General features: G+C 51.1%; 2 protein-coding genes across 2 annotated transcripts in view; both read left to right on the top strand.

Moving 5' to 3' along the window:
* The window catches only part of LOC149427466 (protein mono-ADP-ribosyltransferase PARP15-like), a 29,644-nt gene extending 23,704 nt beyond the window's left edge, over positions 1–5,940 (top strand). The window contains exon 3 of the mRNA XM_089668000.1: positions 18–5,940. Coding sequence (XP_089524126.1) covers positions 18–310 — 293 coding nt within the window. The 3' untranslated portion in view covers positions 311–5,940. The remainder of the gene's footprint in view (positions 1–17) is intronic.
* A 5,076-nt stretch (positions 5,941–11,016) lies between these two features.
* Positions 11,017–17,031, top strand: part of LMLN (leishmanolysin like peptidase) — a gene marked incomplete at its 3' end in the record, with an annotated part of 33,993 nt that continues 27,978 nt past the window's right edge. Inside the window, exons 1-2 of the mRNA XM_089667999.1 lie at positions 11,017–11,172; positions 13,591–13,688. Coding sequence (XP_089524125.1) covers positions 11,053–11,172; positions 13,591–13,688 — 218 coding nt within the window. The remainder of the gene's footprint in view (positions 11,173–13,590; positions 13,689–17,031) is intronic.

Raw genomic sequence — 17,031 nt, forward strand, 5'->3', positions numbered from 1 at the left:
ATTCTTTTATCTTACAGATACGATGATCGGAAAGGGGACGTACTTTGCCGCTGAAGCAATTTATTCCTCGGATGACAATTACTCCAAACCTGACCAATCCAGCGGCTACAAATACATGTACCAGGCCCGGGTCCTCACCGGCATGTTCTGTAAGGGCGCTCCGGATCTAATCGTCCCGCCATGCAAGGATACAGCGAACCCCACCAACCTCTATGACAGCGTAGCCGATGACGATACAAATCCCACCGTCTTTGTCATATTCAACGACGTCCAGGCCTACCCCGAGTACCTCATCACCTTCACAAAGTGACCTCAGCAAAGCACCGCAGGGTGCCGATTTGTAGACAATGGGTTATAGTGACAGGTTCTCTTGAGAAGGCATCCCCATTCCCAACCAATGGCATTCACCCATCCTGCATTCTCCCTCAGGTCTATACATCTGTACTTCCAGGTATGGGGGAGCATGTGACCTTCCCCTTTACCCCCAGGATCCAGTATTGAGGTCTAAGTGGCCAATCACCAGTCCCTAAAACTGTAACATGGGGGAGGTTGATCACTGACCACTTGCCTACAGGGGTAATTTTTTTTCAGTTTTTGCAAAATTATTTTTGCTAGAAATTAACTCCTCCCAAAGTATACATTTTCTGGGTTCTAGTAACAGTTCCTCTTGAAAAGGCATCGCCATTCCCAACCAATGGCATTCACCCGTCTTGCATTCTCCTTCAGGTCTATACCAAGGGCGGACTGAACATTTGGAAATTCGGGCACTGCCTGAGGGCCCAGGGTCAGTAGGGGGCCCCATGAGATGCCCCTGGTACCTTTTTCATAGGCTTTTTTGAGTTTGGGCAAGGACACAGGGGCCCCATGATCCCCTATTGCCCGGGGGCCCCATGAGTTGTCAATCCACCCCTGGTCTATACATTTTTACTTCCAGGTATAGGGGTGCATGTGACCTTCCCCTTTACACCCAGGATCCAGTATTGAGGTCTAGGTGGCCAATCACCAGTCCCTAACACTGTAACATGGGGGAGGGGATCATTAATCACTTGCCTACAGGGGTCATTTTTTTTTTTTTTTCAGTTTTTGTTAAATTATTTTTGCTAGAAATTAACCCCGCCCAAAGTATACAGTTTCTGGGTTATAGTGACAGGTCCTCTTGAGAAGGTATCGCCATTCCAAACCAATGGCATTCACCCATCCTGCATTCTCCCTCAGGTCTATACATCTGCTGGAGGCAGTACTTCCAGGTATGGGGGTGCATGTGATTTTCCCCTTTACCCCCAGGATCCAGTATTGAGGTCTAGGTGGCCAATCACCAGTCCCTACTCATGGGGCCCCCGGACAACAGGGGGATCATGGGGCCTCTGTGTCCTTGCCCACACTCAAACCACACCCAAAAATGCCTAAAAGGTACCAGGAGCATCTCATGGGGCCTCCTACTGACCCCGGGCCCTCGGGCACTCCCAGAGTTCCCAAATGGTCAGTCCACCCCTGGAGGGGATCATTAACCACTTGCCTACAGGGGTAATTTCTTTTTTTTTTTCAGTTTTTGCAAAATTAGATTTTTTATTTTGCTAGAAATTAACCCCGCCCAAAGTATACATTTTCTGGGTTATAGAGACAGGTCCTCTTGAGAAGGCATCATCATTCCCAACCAATGGCAGTCACCCGTCCTGCATTCTCTCTTAGGTCTATACTTCTGCTGGAGGCAGTACTTCCAGGTATGGGGGAGCATGTGACCTTCCCCTTTACTCCCAGGATCCAGTATTGAGGTCTAGGTGGCCAATAACCAATCCCTAACACTGTAACATGGGGGAGGGGATCAGGGGTAGACTGACAACTCATGGGGCCCCCGGGCAACAGGGGATCATGGGGCCCCTGTGTCCTCGCCCACACTCAAACCACACCCAAAAATGCCTAAGAAAAAAGGTACCAGGAGCATCTCATGGGGCCCCCTACTGACCCCGGGCCCTCGGGCGGCGCCCGAGTTCACAAATGGTCAGTCTGCCCCTGGAGGGGATCATTAACCACTTGCCTACAGGGGTGATTTTTTTTTTTTCAGTTTTTGCAAAATTAGATTTTTTAATTGCTAGAAATTAACCCCGCCCAAAGCATACATTTTCTGGGTTATAGTGACAGGTCTTCTTGAGAAGGCATCCCCATTCCCAACCAATGGCATTCACCCGTCCTGCATTCTCTCTCAGGTCTATACATCTGTACTTCCAGGTATGGGGGAGCATGTGACCTTCCCCTTTACCCCCCAGGATCCAGTATTGAGGCCTAGGTGGCCAATCACCAGTCCCTAACACTGTAAAATGGGGGAGGGGTTCGTTAACCACTTTCCTACAGGGGCCATTTTTTATTTTTTTAATTTTTTACAAAATTTTTTTTTTTTGCTAGAAATTAACCCCGCCCAAAGTATATATTTTCTGAAAGCAGAGGCCTCTGAGAATAAATTGGTGACCGTTGCCGCCATTTACATCACACGATTTATCAAAGCGTATTTTCAGGGAAAAAAATACACGAAAATAAATTTGAATGGAAACAAACATAATAGTACACCCAATGTTTTGTAAAGTATAAAGGATTGGGTTGAGAAAACAGAAACCGAACACGTCTTGCCTTAAAATTGCGCACAACCATGAAACCGTAAAAAAGATGCTGTACCCAAAATTCTCTGCAGGTGACGCTTTAACCGCTAGCTTCTGCTAGAAATGAACTCCTCCCAAAGTATACATTTTCTGAAAGCTGAGGCCGCGGGGAATAAACTGGTGACTGTTGCCGCTATTTACATCGCACGATTTTTGCGCAGCTATTTATCAAAGAGTATTTTCAGGGGAAAAAAAATACACAAAAATAAATTTGAATGGAAACAAACATAATGTTTGGTAAAATATAAAAGATTGGGTTGCCGCAAGAACACAGAAACCGAACACGTCATGCCTTAAAATTGCGCACAACCATGAAACCGCAAAAAAAGATGCTGTATCCAAAATTCTCTGTAGATGACGCTTTAACCACTTCCCCGCCGCCCTATAGTAGAAGTACTGCTACAGGGCGGCAGGGCTGCGCAAAATCACGTGTATATATATATATATATATATACATATACATATACATACGTGATTTGCATTGCTGGGTAGGGAGCGCATGCACTGCCATTGGTGGCTAGGCATGTCAGTCACCGGGTCCTGGCCGGAGATTCCCCGCCGGCACCCAGCGATCACCCTGCAAAGCTGACAGGGAGAGGTCTGTATGTAAACAACACAGGTCTCTCCCTGTCAGCAAGGACATGCTGCTTTGTATCTCTGCACAGCATGTCTCCCTAGTAACACAGCAAACAGTTACCCCTTTAAGTGCCCAAATGTTAACCCCTTCCTGCCCAGTGCCATTTGTACAGTGTCAGTGCTTTTTATTAGCACTGATCACTGTATTGGTGTCAGTGGCAGTTAGTTCCCACCCCACCCCCAGTGTAAGAATGCCCACCGGAGTCCCACAATCCCGCTATAATCCCCTTATCGCACTGGGTGTGACTTGGAATGCGATTTGCATGCCCTGCAACTTGCAAATTACATGCCAAGTCGCACTATCCACAATTGGCGCGGTCATATCGGTGCGGTTCTGACTCGGCTATTCAAGCACAGACAATATTTGAAAAACTGCATCAACTACACCAGCAGAGGAATGTCAGCTGTGACCTCAGAACTGATGTGATACGTGTCAGTTCCGGTGTCATTAGTCTCAGGAGGGAAAGGACGTTCCCTGAGGTCCTCCTATTCTCACCATTCAAGAAGTTTCCAACAGTCCCGAGCTGCTGAGAGGAACAGGAGTGCCCGGGAACCACCATAAGTGCAGCCAGTAGGGGGCATCCACTTTAAAAGCCTCATAAAAGTAATTGGGTGGCTCTAGAGCCTACTCTTTATGGAGACATTGGGGGTCCATTAGGCCCCTCAATGTCTCTTCTGCCCTCCAATGCAGCTATTCAAGCACAGACAATATTTGAAAAACTGCATCCTCAACTACACTAGCAGAGGAATGTCAGTTGTTACCTCAGAATTGAAGTGATACGTGTCAGTTCCGGTGTCATTAGTCTCAGGAGGGAAAGATGTTCCCTGAGGTCCTCCTATTCTCACCGTACAAGACGTTTCCAACAGTCCCGAGCTGCTGAGAGGAACAGGAGTGCCCGGGAACCACCACAAGTGCAGCCAGTATAGGGGGCATCCACTTTAAAAGCCTCATAAAGTAGATGGCTCTAGAGTCTACTCTTTATGGAGACAACGGGGGTCCATTAGGCCCCTCCAATGTCTCTTGTGGCCTCCAATGCAGCTATTCAAGCACAGATTGTGCTTGCATAGCTACATCCTCAGATACACTAGCAGAGGAATGCCAGCTGTGTCCTCAGAATTGAAGTGATACGTGTCAGTTCCGGTGTCATTAGTCTCAGGAGGGAAAGAATGTTCCCTTAGGTCCTCCTGTTCTCACCATATGAGAAGTTTCCAACAGCCCAGGCTACTGGGAGGAACGGGAGTGCCTGAGAACCACTGTGAAGGCCACCAAGGGGGAACACCCACTTTGAAATCCCCATAAAGCAGTTGGGTGGCTCTAGAGTCTACTCTTTATGGAGACATCGGGGGTCCATTAGACCCCCCCAAATGTCTCTTCTGCCCTCCAATGCAGCTATTCAAGCACAGATCGTGCTTGGATAGCTGCATCCTCAGCTACACTAGCAGTAGAATGCCAGCTGTGTCCTCAGAATTGAAGTGATACGTGTCAGTTCTGGTGTCATTAGTCTCAGGAGCACCATATGAGAAGTTTCCAACAGTCCCGGGGCTCCTCTGAGGAACAGGAGAGCCTATGAATCACTGTGAGGGCCACCAGTGAGTGCGCCCACTTTGAGAGCGCCATATAAGTAGTTGGGTGACTCTAGAGTCTACTGTTTATGGAGACATCAGGGGTCCATTAGACCCCCCAATGTCTCTTCTGTCCTCCAATGTAGCTATTCAAGAACAGATCGCGCTTGGATAGCTGCATCCTCATCTACACTAGCAGAGGAATGTCAGCTGTGTCCTCAGAATTGACGTAATACGTGTCGGTTCCGGTGTCATTAGTCTCAGGAGGGAAAGGATGTTCATTGAGGACCTCCTATTCTCACCGTATGAGAAGTTTCCAACAGTCTTGGGCTGCTCGGAGGAACAGGAGTACCTGGGAACCACCACAAGGGCCACCAGTGAGAGCGCCCACTTTGAGAGCCTCATAAAAGTAGTTGGGTGGCTCTAGAACCTACTCTTTATGGAGACATTGGAGGTCCATTAGGCCCCTCAATGTCTCTTCTGCCCCCTAATGCAGTGCAGTGTAATGTGTATGTGAACGCTGACAGTTAGTTTCTCTTATTTGCCTCCTTTTGGCCTGTTAAATATATATTTGAATGCATTTTGTTCCCTCTGTCCCAGAATGCACTGCTCAGGCCTGATTGGCCAACCACTAAGCCCAACCACTGTAACATGGGGGAGGGGAGGAAGTGAATAAATAAATCTGTGCAAGCTCTGACACCGAGCTTCCACCGTGATTACACTCAGTCCTATGGTAGGCATGCAGGATGGCAGGGGAGTGCAGGGAATGTAAGGATCAGTGGTTGGGGGGGGGTCACCCTATCAAGAGAACCTGTCACTTCACCCCGAACGGGCAAACAGAAAGATGTTCTTCAATGCTGCTTTGGCTACATACCTCATGTGAAGCCCATCTCCAGGATCACACTGAACTCCTGAGCATGGAAATCATGGACCGGGCCGGCACCACACTGCCTCCAACAAGGTGTCCTAGGCCTGGTAACAGAAGTAGAAGTTGGAGACCCGTCCTGGGAATGTATAGAGCGCTGTCACTGTATACTGCATTCTCCATTGTACTCTGTATTAGGCTTCCATTAAACTCTGTTCAGTCACACGGTGTGGCCTGTTTTATGTCTGGACTAGATTACCGAGAGAATACCAGGACTGACAGAGGAAAGGACAGTTTTCAGGAGGACCCACACACCAATGACAGAGCATTCTTCCTCCAACACTGACACCCGGGAATTTCCTCTACCGCTACTCAGTAATGTAAGGGCTCTGTGTCACATACTGCTGACCTCTGCACTATACATTATGTAAGCTGTGGTGTACATTACATACTCCTGACCCCTGAACTATACATTATGTAAGCTGTGGTGTACATTACATACTCCTGACCCCTGAACTATACATTATGTAAGCTGTGGTGTACATTACATACTCCTGACCCCTGAACTATACATTATGTAAGCTGTGGTGTACATTACATACTCCTGACCCCTGCACTATACATTATGTAAGCTGTGTGGTACATTACATACTGTTGACCCCTGCACTATACACTATGTAAGCTGTGCGGTATATTACATACTCCTGACCCCTGCACTATACACTATGTAAGCTGTGCGGTACATTACATACTCCTGACCCCTGCACTATACATTATGTAAGCTGTGCGGTACATTACATACTCCTGACCCCTGCACTATACATTATGTAAGCTGTGTGGTACATTACATACTCCTGACCCCTGCACTATACAATATGTAAGCTGTGCGGTACATTACATACTCCTGACCCCTGCACTATATACACTCTGTAAGCTGTGCGGTACACTACATACTCCTGACCCCTGAACTATATACACTCTGTAAGCTGTGTGGTACACTACATACTCCTTACCCTTGAACTATATACACTCTGTAAGCTGTGCGGTACATTACATACTCCTGACCCCTGCACTATATACACTCTGTAAGCTGTGCGGTACATTACATACTCCTGACCCCTGCACTATACACTATGTAAGCTGTGCGGTACATTACATACTCCTGACCCCAGAACTATATACACTATGTAAGCTGTGCGGTACATTACATACTCCTGACCCTTGCACTATATACACTCTGTAAGCTGTGCGGTACATTACATACTGCTGACCCCTGCACTATATAAACTCTGTAAGCTGTGCGGTACATTACATACTCCTGACCCCAGAACTATATACACTCTGTAAGCTGTGCGGTACATTACATACTCCTGACCCTTAAACTATATACACTCTGTAAGCTGTGCGGTACATTACATACTCCTGACCCTTGCACTATATACACTCTGTAAGCTGTGTGGTACATTACATACTCCTGACCCCTGAACTATATACACTCTGTAAGCTGTGTGGTACATTACATACTCCTGACCCCTGCACTATATACACTCTGTAAGCTGTATGGTACATTACATACTCCTGACCCTTGAACTATATACACTCTGTAAGCTGTGCGGTACATTACATACTCCTGACCCTTGAACTATATACACTCTAAGCTGTGCGGTACATTACATACTCCTGACCCCTGCACTATATACACTCTGTAAGCAGTGCGGTACATTACATACTCCTGACCCTGAACTATATACACTCTGTAAGCTGTGCGGTACATTACATACTGCTGACCCCTGCACTATACACTATGTAAGCTGTGGTGTACATTACATACTCCTGACCCCTGCACTATACACTATGTAAGCTGTGGTGTACATTACATACTCCTGACCCCTGCACTATACACTATGTAAGCTGTGTGGTACATTACATACTCCTGACCCCTGCACTATACACTATGTAAGCTGTGGTGTACATTACATACTCCTGACCCCTGCACTATACACTATGTAAGGTGTGTGGTACATTACATACTCCTGACCCTGCACTATACACTATGTAAGCTGTGTGGTACATTACATACTCCTGACCCCTGCACTATACACTATGTAAGCTGTGGTGTACATTACATACTCCTGACTCCAGAACTATATACACTCTGTAAGCTGTGCGGTACATTACATACTCCTGACCCCTGAACTATATACACTCTGTAAGCTGTGCGGTACATTACATACTCTGACCCCTGAACTATATACACTCTGTAAGCTGTGTTGTAAAATACACACTACTGACCTCTCCACTATTTTGTACATTACATACTCCTGACCCCTGACCTTTGTAAGCTGTGTGTACATTGCATACTCCTGACCCCTGACCTTTGTAAGCTATGTGTACATTGCATACTCCTGACCCCTGACCTTTGTAAGCTATGTGTACATTGCATAATCCTGACCCTGACCTTTGTAAGCTATGTGTACATTGCATACTCCTGACCCCTGACCTTTGTAAGCTGTGTGTACATTGCATACTCCTGACCCCTGACCTTTGTAAGCTGTGTGTACATTGCATACTCCTGACCCCTGACCTTTGTAAACTGTGTGTAACATTGCATAATCCTGACCCTGACCTTTGTAAGCTGTGTGTACATTGCATACTCCTGACCCCTGACCTTTGTAAGCTGTGTGTACATTGCATACTCCTGACCCCTGACCTTTGTAAGCTGTGTGTACATTGCATACTCCTGACCCTGACCTTTGTAAGCTGTTTGTACATTGCATACTCCTGACCCCTGACCTTTGTAAGCTATGTGTACATTGCATACTCCTGACCTTTGCTTGAAGACCTATAAGTGATGTTGGCGCTCTGCACCCAAATGGCAGCTATAGAATGTCTGCTCCTGTGTATGGCAGTCGGGGCCAGAGAGTCCTGTCACTATGCAGTCAGATGTCCATGGCCATCTTTGCAGCGTATCAGTAAAATGGGGGAAGATTTATTAATTGTCTGAACATTCCCTTTATTATTCGGTGGGGGGTCAGCCTGTCAGTGGGGCCAGCATTGCTGCAGAGGGTGAAGGGGTGGGGGGTCAGCCTGTCAGTGCTCAGACCATACGCCGCACACTGCATCACATTGGTCTGCATGGCTGTCGTCCCAGAAGGAAGCCTCTTCTAAAGATGATGGACAAGAAATCCCGCAAACAGTTTGCTGAAGACAAGCAGACTAAGGACATGGATTACTGGAACCGTCTCCTGTGGTCTGATGACACCAACATCAACTGATTGGGTTCAGATGGTGTCAGGCGTGTGTGGCGGCAACCAGGTGAGGAGTACAAAGACAAGTCTTGTCTACAGTCAAGCATGGTGGTGGGGGTGTCATGGTCTGGGGCTGCATGGTGGTGGGGGTGTCATGGTCTGGGGCCGCATGGTGGTGGGGGTGTCACGGTCTGGGGCCGCATGGTGGTGGGGGTGTCACGGTCTGGACCGCATGGTGGTGGGGGTGTCACGGTCTGGGGCCGCATGGTGGTGGGGGTGTCACGGTCTGGGGCCGCATGGTGGTGGGGGTGTCATGGTCTGGGGCCGGCATGGTGGTGGGGGTGTCATGGTCTGGGGCCGCATGGTGGTGGGGGTGTCATGGTCTGGGGCCGCATGGTGGTGGGGGTGTCATGGTCTGGGGCCGCATGGGGGTGGGAGTGTCATGGTCTGGGGGCCGCATGGTGGTGGGGGTGTCATGGTCTGGGGCCGCATGGTGGTGGGGGTGTCACGGTCTGGGGCCGCATGGTGGTGGGGGTGTCACGGTCTGGGACCGCATGGTGGTGGGGGTGTCACGGTCTGGGCCGCATGGTGGTGGGGGTGTCACGGTCTGGGGCCGCATGGTGGTGGGGGTGTCATGGTCTGGGGCCGCATGGTGGTGGGGGTGTCATGGTCTGGGGCCGCATGGTGGTGGGGGTGTCATGGTCTGGGGCCGCATGGTGGTGGGGGTGTCATGGTCTGGGGCTGCATGAGTGCTGCCGGCACTGGGGGGCTACAGTTCATTGAGGGAACCATGAATGCCAACATGTACTGTGACATACTGAAGCAGAGCATGATCCCCTCCCTTCAGAGACTGGGCCGCAGGGCAGTATTCCAACATAACGACCCCAAACACACCTCCAAGACCACCACTGCCTTGCTGAAGAAGCTGAGGATGAAGGTGATGGACTGGCCAAGCATGTCTCCAGACCTAAACCCTATTGAGCATCTGTGGGGCCAAACGGAAGGTAGAGGAGCGCAAGTTCTCTAACATCCACCAGCTCTGTGATGACGTCATGGAGGAGGGGAAGAGGACTCCAGTGGCAACCTGTGAAGCTCTGGTGACCTCCATGCCCAAGAGGGTGAAGGCAGTGCTGGAAAATAATGGCGGACACACAAAATATTGACACTTTGGGCCCAATTTGGACCTTGTCACTTAGGGGTGGAGTCACTTTTGTTGCCAGCGGTTTAGACATTAATGGCGGTGTGTTGAGTTATTTGAGGGGACAGCAAATCTACATGTTATACAAACTGTACACTGACTACGTCACATTGTAGCAAAGTGTCATTTCTTCAGTGTTGTCACATGGAAAGAGAGAATCAAATATTGACACAAATGTGAGGGGGGGGGGACTCACTTCTGGGGGGATACTGTGTATATATATATATATGGGTTGGAGGGTCACCTGCAGTTTAGGGAGCGGTCGGAGGGTCACCTGCGGGTCAGGGAGAGGTCAAAGGGTCACCTGCGGGTCAGGAAAGGGTCGGAGGGTCACCTACGGGTCAGGGAGAGGTAGGAGGGTCACCTGCGGGTCAGGAAAGGGTCGGAGGGTCACCTACGGGTCAGGGAGAGGTCGGAGGGTCACCTGCGGGTCAGGAAAGGGTCGGAGGGTCACCTACAGGTCAGGAAGGGGTCGGAGGGTCACCTGCGGGTCAGGAAAGGGTCGGAGGGTCACCTACGGGTCAGGAAGGGGTCGGAGGGTCCAGTTTATGAGCTCTGTGATGGTGGATTTGTGGGGCTCCTCAGGGGTGTCCCCAGCAGCGGAAATGAGGGTATACAGAGATAAAACCTCCTCCAGGATCTCCCCCTCTGCACTCTACACGATGGGGAGTCCCGCACAGGGATGTACATGGCCGCTGGTACCTCTCCGTCTGTCCGAATAGAGAACACTCCTCCCCCCTCTCCTCCCTCAGGACATCGGGCTCCGGCAATATGGCGAATGGGCGGGCCTTAAAACGAAGCCAAAGACGTTGCCGGGGTGACAGGTCAGGTGGTGCGGAAGAGGTTCTAAGGCTCAAAGGAGTGACGTCACGTTGCCAGGGTGACGGATGGATGAAGATGGCGGCTCGGTCCGGGGGGGCTCTGCTCACTGTGGGGGCCCTGCTCGTCCTGACCTGCCAATCACCGACCAGCACCATCAACTGCCGGCACCGAGCCCCGGGACCCGAGGAGGTGAGGGGGAGGGGCCACACTGACCTCATGTGACCTCCTGCATGTATATACTGCACTGTGATATGTACTGACCTCCTGTATACACCTCTACCGGCTGTATATACAGTGCATACCGAGCACCGATGTGTCATCCCTATCAGCATCATCCCTACCCCATCATCATCATCATCCATTCCCCCATCCCTGTCATCATCATCCCTACCCCATCATCATCATCCATTCCCCCATCCCTGTCATCATCATCCCTACCCCATCATCATCATCCATTCCCCCATCCCTGTCAGCATCATCCCTACCCCATCAGCATCATCCCTACCCCATCCCTGTCATCATCATCCCTACCCCATCATCATCCATTCCCCCATCATCATCATCCATTCCCCCATCCCTGTCATCATCATCCATTCCCCCATCCCTGTCATCATCATCCCTACCCCCATCCCTGTCATCATCATCCCTATCATCATCATCCCTACCCCCATCCCTGTCATCATCATCCATTCCCCCATCCCTGTCATCATCATCATCCCTACCCCCATCCTTATCATCATCCCTACCCCCATCCCTATCATCATCCCTACCCCCATCCCTATCATCATGCCTACCCCCATCCCTGTCATCATCACTATCCCCATTGTCATCATCTTTATCATCATCCCTATCCTCCTCCCCCTCCCCCTGGACACAGATGGGATCTCTGTGGGACTCATTATTATTATTATTATACAGGACTTATGGCGACAACAGTTGGCTCAGCGCTGTACATTACAGAGGGGGACAGAACATGTGACAGAACAATACCAATACAATGCAAAACATGAGGGGATCGAGGGCCCTGCTCCTTGGAGCTTACAATCTAGGAGGGAGGGGATGGTGGCACAGGAGGAGATAGCTGTGGGGGATGGAGTGGTAGGAAGAGTGAAGGAGGTCGGCAAGTTAGCAGGGGGTGGGGTAGGCTTCCCTGAAGAGATGGGTTTTCAAGGTGCGCTTAAAGGAGAGGAGAGTAGATGATAATCTGATGGGTTGGGGCAGGGAGTTCCAGAGGATGGGTGACACCCTGGAGAAGTCCTGGAGGCGGGCATGGGAGGAGGAGACCAGGGAACTAGAGAGAAGGAGGTCTTGTGAGGAGCGGAGTGTGCGTGTTGGGCGGTACTTGGATATTAGGTCAGTGATGTAGTTCGGGGCAGTATGGTGGACAGCTTTGTACGTCAGTGTTAGGATTTTGAATTTGATCCGTTGCGCAATCGGAAGCCAGTGGAGGGATTGGCAGAGGGGGGTGGAGGACACTGAGTGGAGGTCAGTGGAGGGATTGGCAGAGGGGGGTGGCGGAGATGGAGCGGTTGGAAAGGTGAATGAGTCTGGCAGCCGTATTCAGGATGGACTGAAGCGGGGATAGCCTGTGGCGAGGCAGGCCAGTGAGGAGGGAGTTGCAGTAGTCGAGTCGTGATATGATGAGGGAGTGGATGAGCTGTTTAGTGGTTTCTGGGGTTAGGAACGTGCGGATTTTGGCGATGTTGCGGAGGCGGAGTCTGCATGTTGCGGAGGCGGAGTCTGCATGTTGCGGAGGCGGAGTCTGCATGTTGCGGAGGTGGAGGCGGCACGAGTTTGTTAAAGATTGGACTTGGGGCTGGAAGGATAGGTTGGAGTCAAGAATGACACCAAGTACTCTGGCCTGCAGGGCGGGTTTGATGGTGGCGTTGTTGGACATGATGGAGAAGTCAATGGGGGGGGGGTCCGGGCTGGGGGGAAGACAAGAAACTCCGTCTTGGAGAGGTTCAGTTTAAGGAAGTGGAGCGACATCCAGTCTGATATGTCGCTCAGCAGGTGTGTGATTCGGGCGGAGACTGAGGGGGTGAGGTGGGGGGTTGAGAGATAGATTTGTGTGTCGTCGGCATAGAGGTGGTAGTTGAAGCCGTGAGAGTGTATGAGTTGGCCAAGGGAGGAGGTGTAGATGGAGAAGAGAAGGGGCCCGAGGACAGAGCCTTGAGGGACCCCAACAGAGAGGGGGAGTGAGGGGGAGGTGGTAGCATTATAGGTAACCCTGAAAGAGCGTTGTGACAGGTAGGATGAGAGCCAGGAGAGAGCAGAATCTCTGAGGCCGAGGTAGTGTAGATTTTTGAGGAGGAGGGGGTGGTGGACTGTGTGGAAGGCCGCAGAGAGGTCAAGGAGTAGGAGCACTGAATAGTGGCCATTAGCTTTGGCGGTTAGCAGGTCGTTGGAGAGTTTGAGTAAGGCGGTTTCGGTGGACTGTAGGGGATCGAGGAGGTGGTTGTCATTGAGGTGAGAGCTTAGGTGGGTGTAGACGAGGTGCTCGAGGAGTTTGGATGTAAATGGGAGCAGGGAGATGGGTCTGAGGTTGTTCGGGTCATTGGGGTCCAGGGAGGGCTTTTTATCATCATCTCCCATCTCCTCTCTCAGGTCATCTACAGAGTCCAGCAGAAGAGCGATCACATCTGGAAGAGAGACGCCGAGCAGCAACTGCGAGTGCAGATCCACTATGACCCCAGTATAGACCAGTGAGTGTTCCCTCCACTTCTGTCCCTGCACATGGCTCTGTACACAGGAGCTTACACTCTAATGCCCCCTCCCCCACAGTCCCATCTGTCTCTGTACCAGAGGAGCTTACGGTCTAATGTCCCCTCCCCCACAGTCCCATCGGTCTCTGTACCAGAGGAGCTTACGCTCTAATGTCCCCTCCCCCACAGTCCCATCGGTCTCTGTACCAGAGGAGCTTACGCTCTAATGTCCCCTCCACCCACGGTCCCATCGGTCTCTGTACCAGAGGAGCTTACGCTCTAATGTCCCCTCCCCCACAGTCCCATCAGTCTCTGTACAGAGGAGCTTACACTCTAATGTCCCCTCCCCCACAGTCCCATCGGTCTCTGTACCAGAGGAGCTTACGCTCTAATGTTCCCTTCCCCCACAGTCCCATCAGTCTCTGTACCAGAGGAGCTTACGCTCTAATGTACCCTCCCCCACGGTCCCATCGGTCTCTGTACAGAGGAGCTTACACTCTAATGTCCCCTCCCCCACGGTCACATCAGTCTCTGTACCAGAGGAGCCCACACTCTGATATCCCCTCCCCCAGTCACAGGCTTTTGCCTAAGAGGAATATGTTGGGGGAGGGGGAGACAGTAGCATCTGGTGTGAGTGGGTCTGCTGGGAGCAGTAGTGCCCTGAGTGATAGGAAACGTGAATGATAAGAGTGCTTGGAAAGGGGAATGCCTGTGTGTTGGTGGATGGAGTGACTGCTGCTGCCTCTGATGGTAGTTTGCAGAGCGGGGGCTCTGAGGTTCCTGCAACCAATGGGTGGGGTGCAGCGTTAAGGTCCACTACAACTAATGCTGCAAATAAAACCTATGCTGGGGCTCTGGCTGGGAGGAGGGGGTCACATCAGGCTGTCAGCTCTGGGGGGAGGTCTGCCATCTGTGCCCCTATCCTTCAGGAGGAGGAATGTGGTACAGCTCAGGTTGGAAGGTGGGGGCGCTCCCCCTGTCAGGTTGGAAGGTGGGGGCACTCCCCCTGTCAGGTGGGAGGGTGGGGGTGCTCCCCCTGTCAGGTTGGAAGGTGGGGGCACTCCCCCTGTCAGGTGGGAGGGTGGGGGTGCTCCCCCGGTCAAGAAGTTGGTGGTGGACAGGATTTTGGAGATGGGGTTTAAGGTGGATGAGATCTTCGCTTTGATTAGTCCGGTGGGCTCCTATGAATATGATCTGTCCTTTGTGCGCCCCGAGTCTCTGGATATATTCTGGGAGAAGTATGAACACATGTATAAGGGTCTGCCGGAGTGGAGGGAACTCGTCCTGAAACTTGTCTCACGCCAACCTCTTGTTAAGACGGTCACCATCCTAGTAAGGAATGAGTCCATTCCTTCGGCTGACTTGGCTGTCAGGCTGAGGAGATTTGGGGAGCTACTTACACCACTGAAGAAGATTGTGGATGAGAGAGGGATATGGACTGGTGGGTGGTCGGTGAAGATGAGAGAGAGATATGGACTGGTGGGTGGTCGGTGCAGATGAGAGGGGGATATGGATTGGTGGGTGGTCTGTGCGGATGAGAGAGGGATATGGACTGGTCGGTGGTCTGTGCGGATGAGAGAGGGATATGGACTGGTCGGTGGTCTGTGCGGATGAGAGGGGGATATGGACTGGTGGGTGGTCGGTGCGGATGAGAGGGGGATATGGACTAGTGAGTGGTCGGTATGGATGAGGCTGTATGAGGATGGGATTGTTGTGTTCTACCCTAGACAGCCCAAGCTCTGCGATAAGTGCGGTTCTCGGGGGCACCTGGCCGCCTCATCTCCAGAGATGAAGTGCTCTCTGTGCCAGGATCTGGGGCATCTGGTTCTTGGGGTCACTTGGCCTCCTCATGTCCAGAGATGAAGTGCTCTCTGTGCCAGGATCTGGGGCATCTGGTTCTCGGGGTCACTTGGCCTCCTCATGTCCAGAGATGAAGTGCTCTCTGTGCCAGGATCTGGGGCATCTGGTTCTCGGGGTCACTTGGCCTCCTCATGTCCAGAGATGAAGTGCTCTCTATATCAGGATCTGGAACATCTGGCTAAGGATTGTAACATCATCAGGTGCAATCTTTGTGATAAGGTTGGCCATTCGTACAACCGGTGCCCTGAGGCCATGCATAACCATAACCCTAACCTGTCGGCGGATTATTGAGGTAGAAATGGGGAGATGCATGGTCTTAGACGTCTCCATGGGGGGGGGGGGGGGGCAGGACCTGCGCCTGATTAACATCTATGGGCCCCAGACGAAATGGGACAGGAAATGCCTCTTCATGAAGATCAAGCCTTTCCTTTTTACAGCCCAGCAAGTTGTCTTCGGTGGTGACTTTAACACCATCACTAGGACTAAGGACAGGAGAGGGACCGGAGTCAGGCTGGACTGTGACGGGTAGAGAGGCAGGTCTGGTTGATGTGCACATTCATTGCTGCCCAGACGACACGGGATTCACTTTTCAGCGAGGTTCTAGTCAGAGTAGAATAGATAGGTTTTTTTTAAAGGGGAACACCGCCTTCTCGGCACCAGTGTGTCAGGCGGTAGAGTTTTCCGATCACTGTATTCTGTCTGTGACTCTGAGTGGCCCCGATACACCACCTAAGGGGAGGGGTACCTGGAAGCTGAATTCGGCACTCCTGGACGATGAGAAGGTGAGTCAATCCTTTGAGGATTTTTTTCAGGCACAGGTATCAATCATGGACATTTGCAGCAGTAAGTCCGAGTGGTGGGAGCTTACAAAACGAAGGATCGTTGGGTTTTTCAAGGCCATAGGAAGGAATAAACAGCTTGATAAGTATGTCACCTACCAGCGTCTGCGGAGGAAGCTCGATCGGCTTGTCTCGAATAATGGAGATCCAGAAGCGATCTCTGAGGTTAAACTCTTGCTCAGGCAGTGTCAATATGACAGGCATGCCTCTTTGGTTCTGGAGAGGGATTATGGGAAATATCACTCGCCCGACCCTTACCAGAACTGCAAACAAGGTAGAGCAGTGAAGTCAGTTGTAGGCCTGGTTGACAGTACGGGTTCCCTGACAAAGTCCAAGTCGGGGATCCAGGAAACCTCCAGGTCATATTATGCTGACCTCCTGGGTAGGAGGGACCTCAATCGGGCGAGCATGTTGGGTTTTCTGGACTCTACTCCAGGACTGGGAAATGGCAGTTCTCCTGTGAGTCCTGGGTAGGAGGGACCTCGATCGGGCGAGCATGTTGGGTTTTCTGGACTCTGCTCCAGGACTGGGAAATGGCAGTTCTCCTGTGAGTCCTGGGTAGGAGGGACCTCGATCAGGGGAGCATGTTGGGTTTTCTGGACTCTACTCCAGGACTGGGAAATGGCAGTTCTCTTGTGAGTTTG

This window comes from Staurois parvus, unplaced genomic scaffold, assembly GCF_062004578.1.
Source record: "Staurois parvus isolate SC_StPar_1 unplaced genomic scaffold, SC_StPar_1.0 ptg003735l, whole genome shotgun sequence".
Lineage (NCBI taxonomy): Eukaryota > Metazoa > Chordata > Amphibia > Anura > Ranidae > Staurois > Staurois parvus.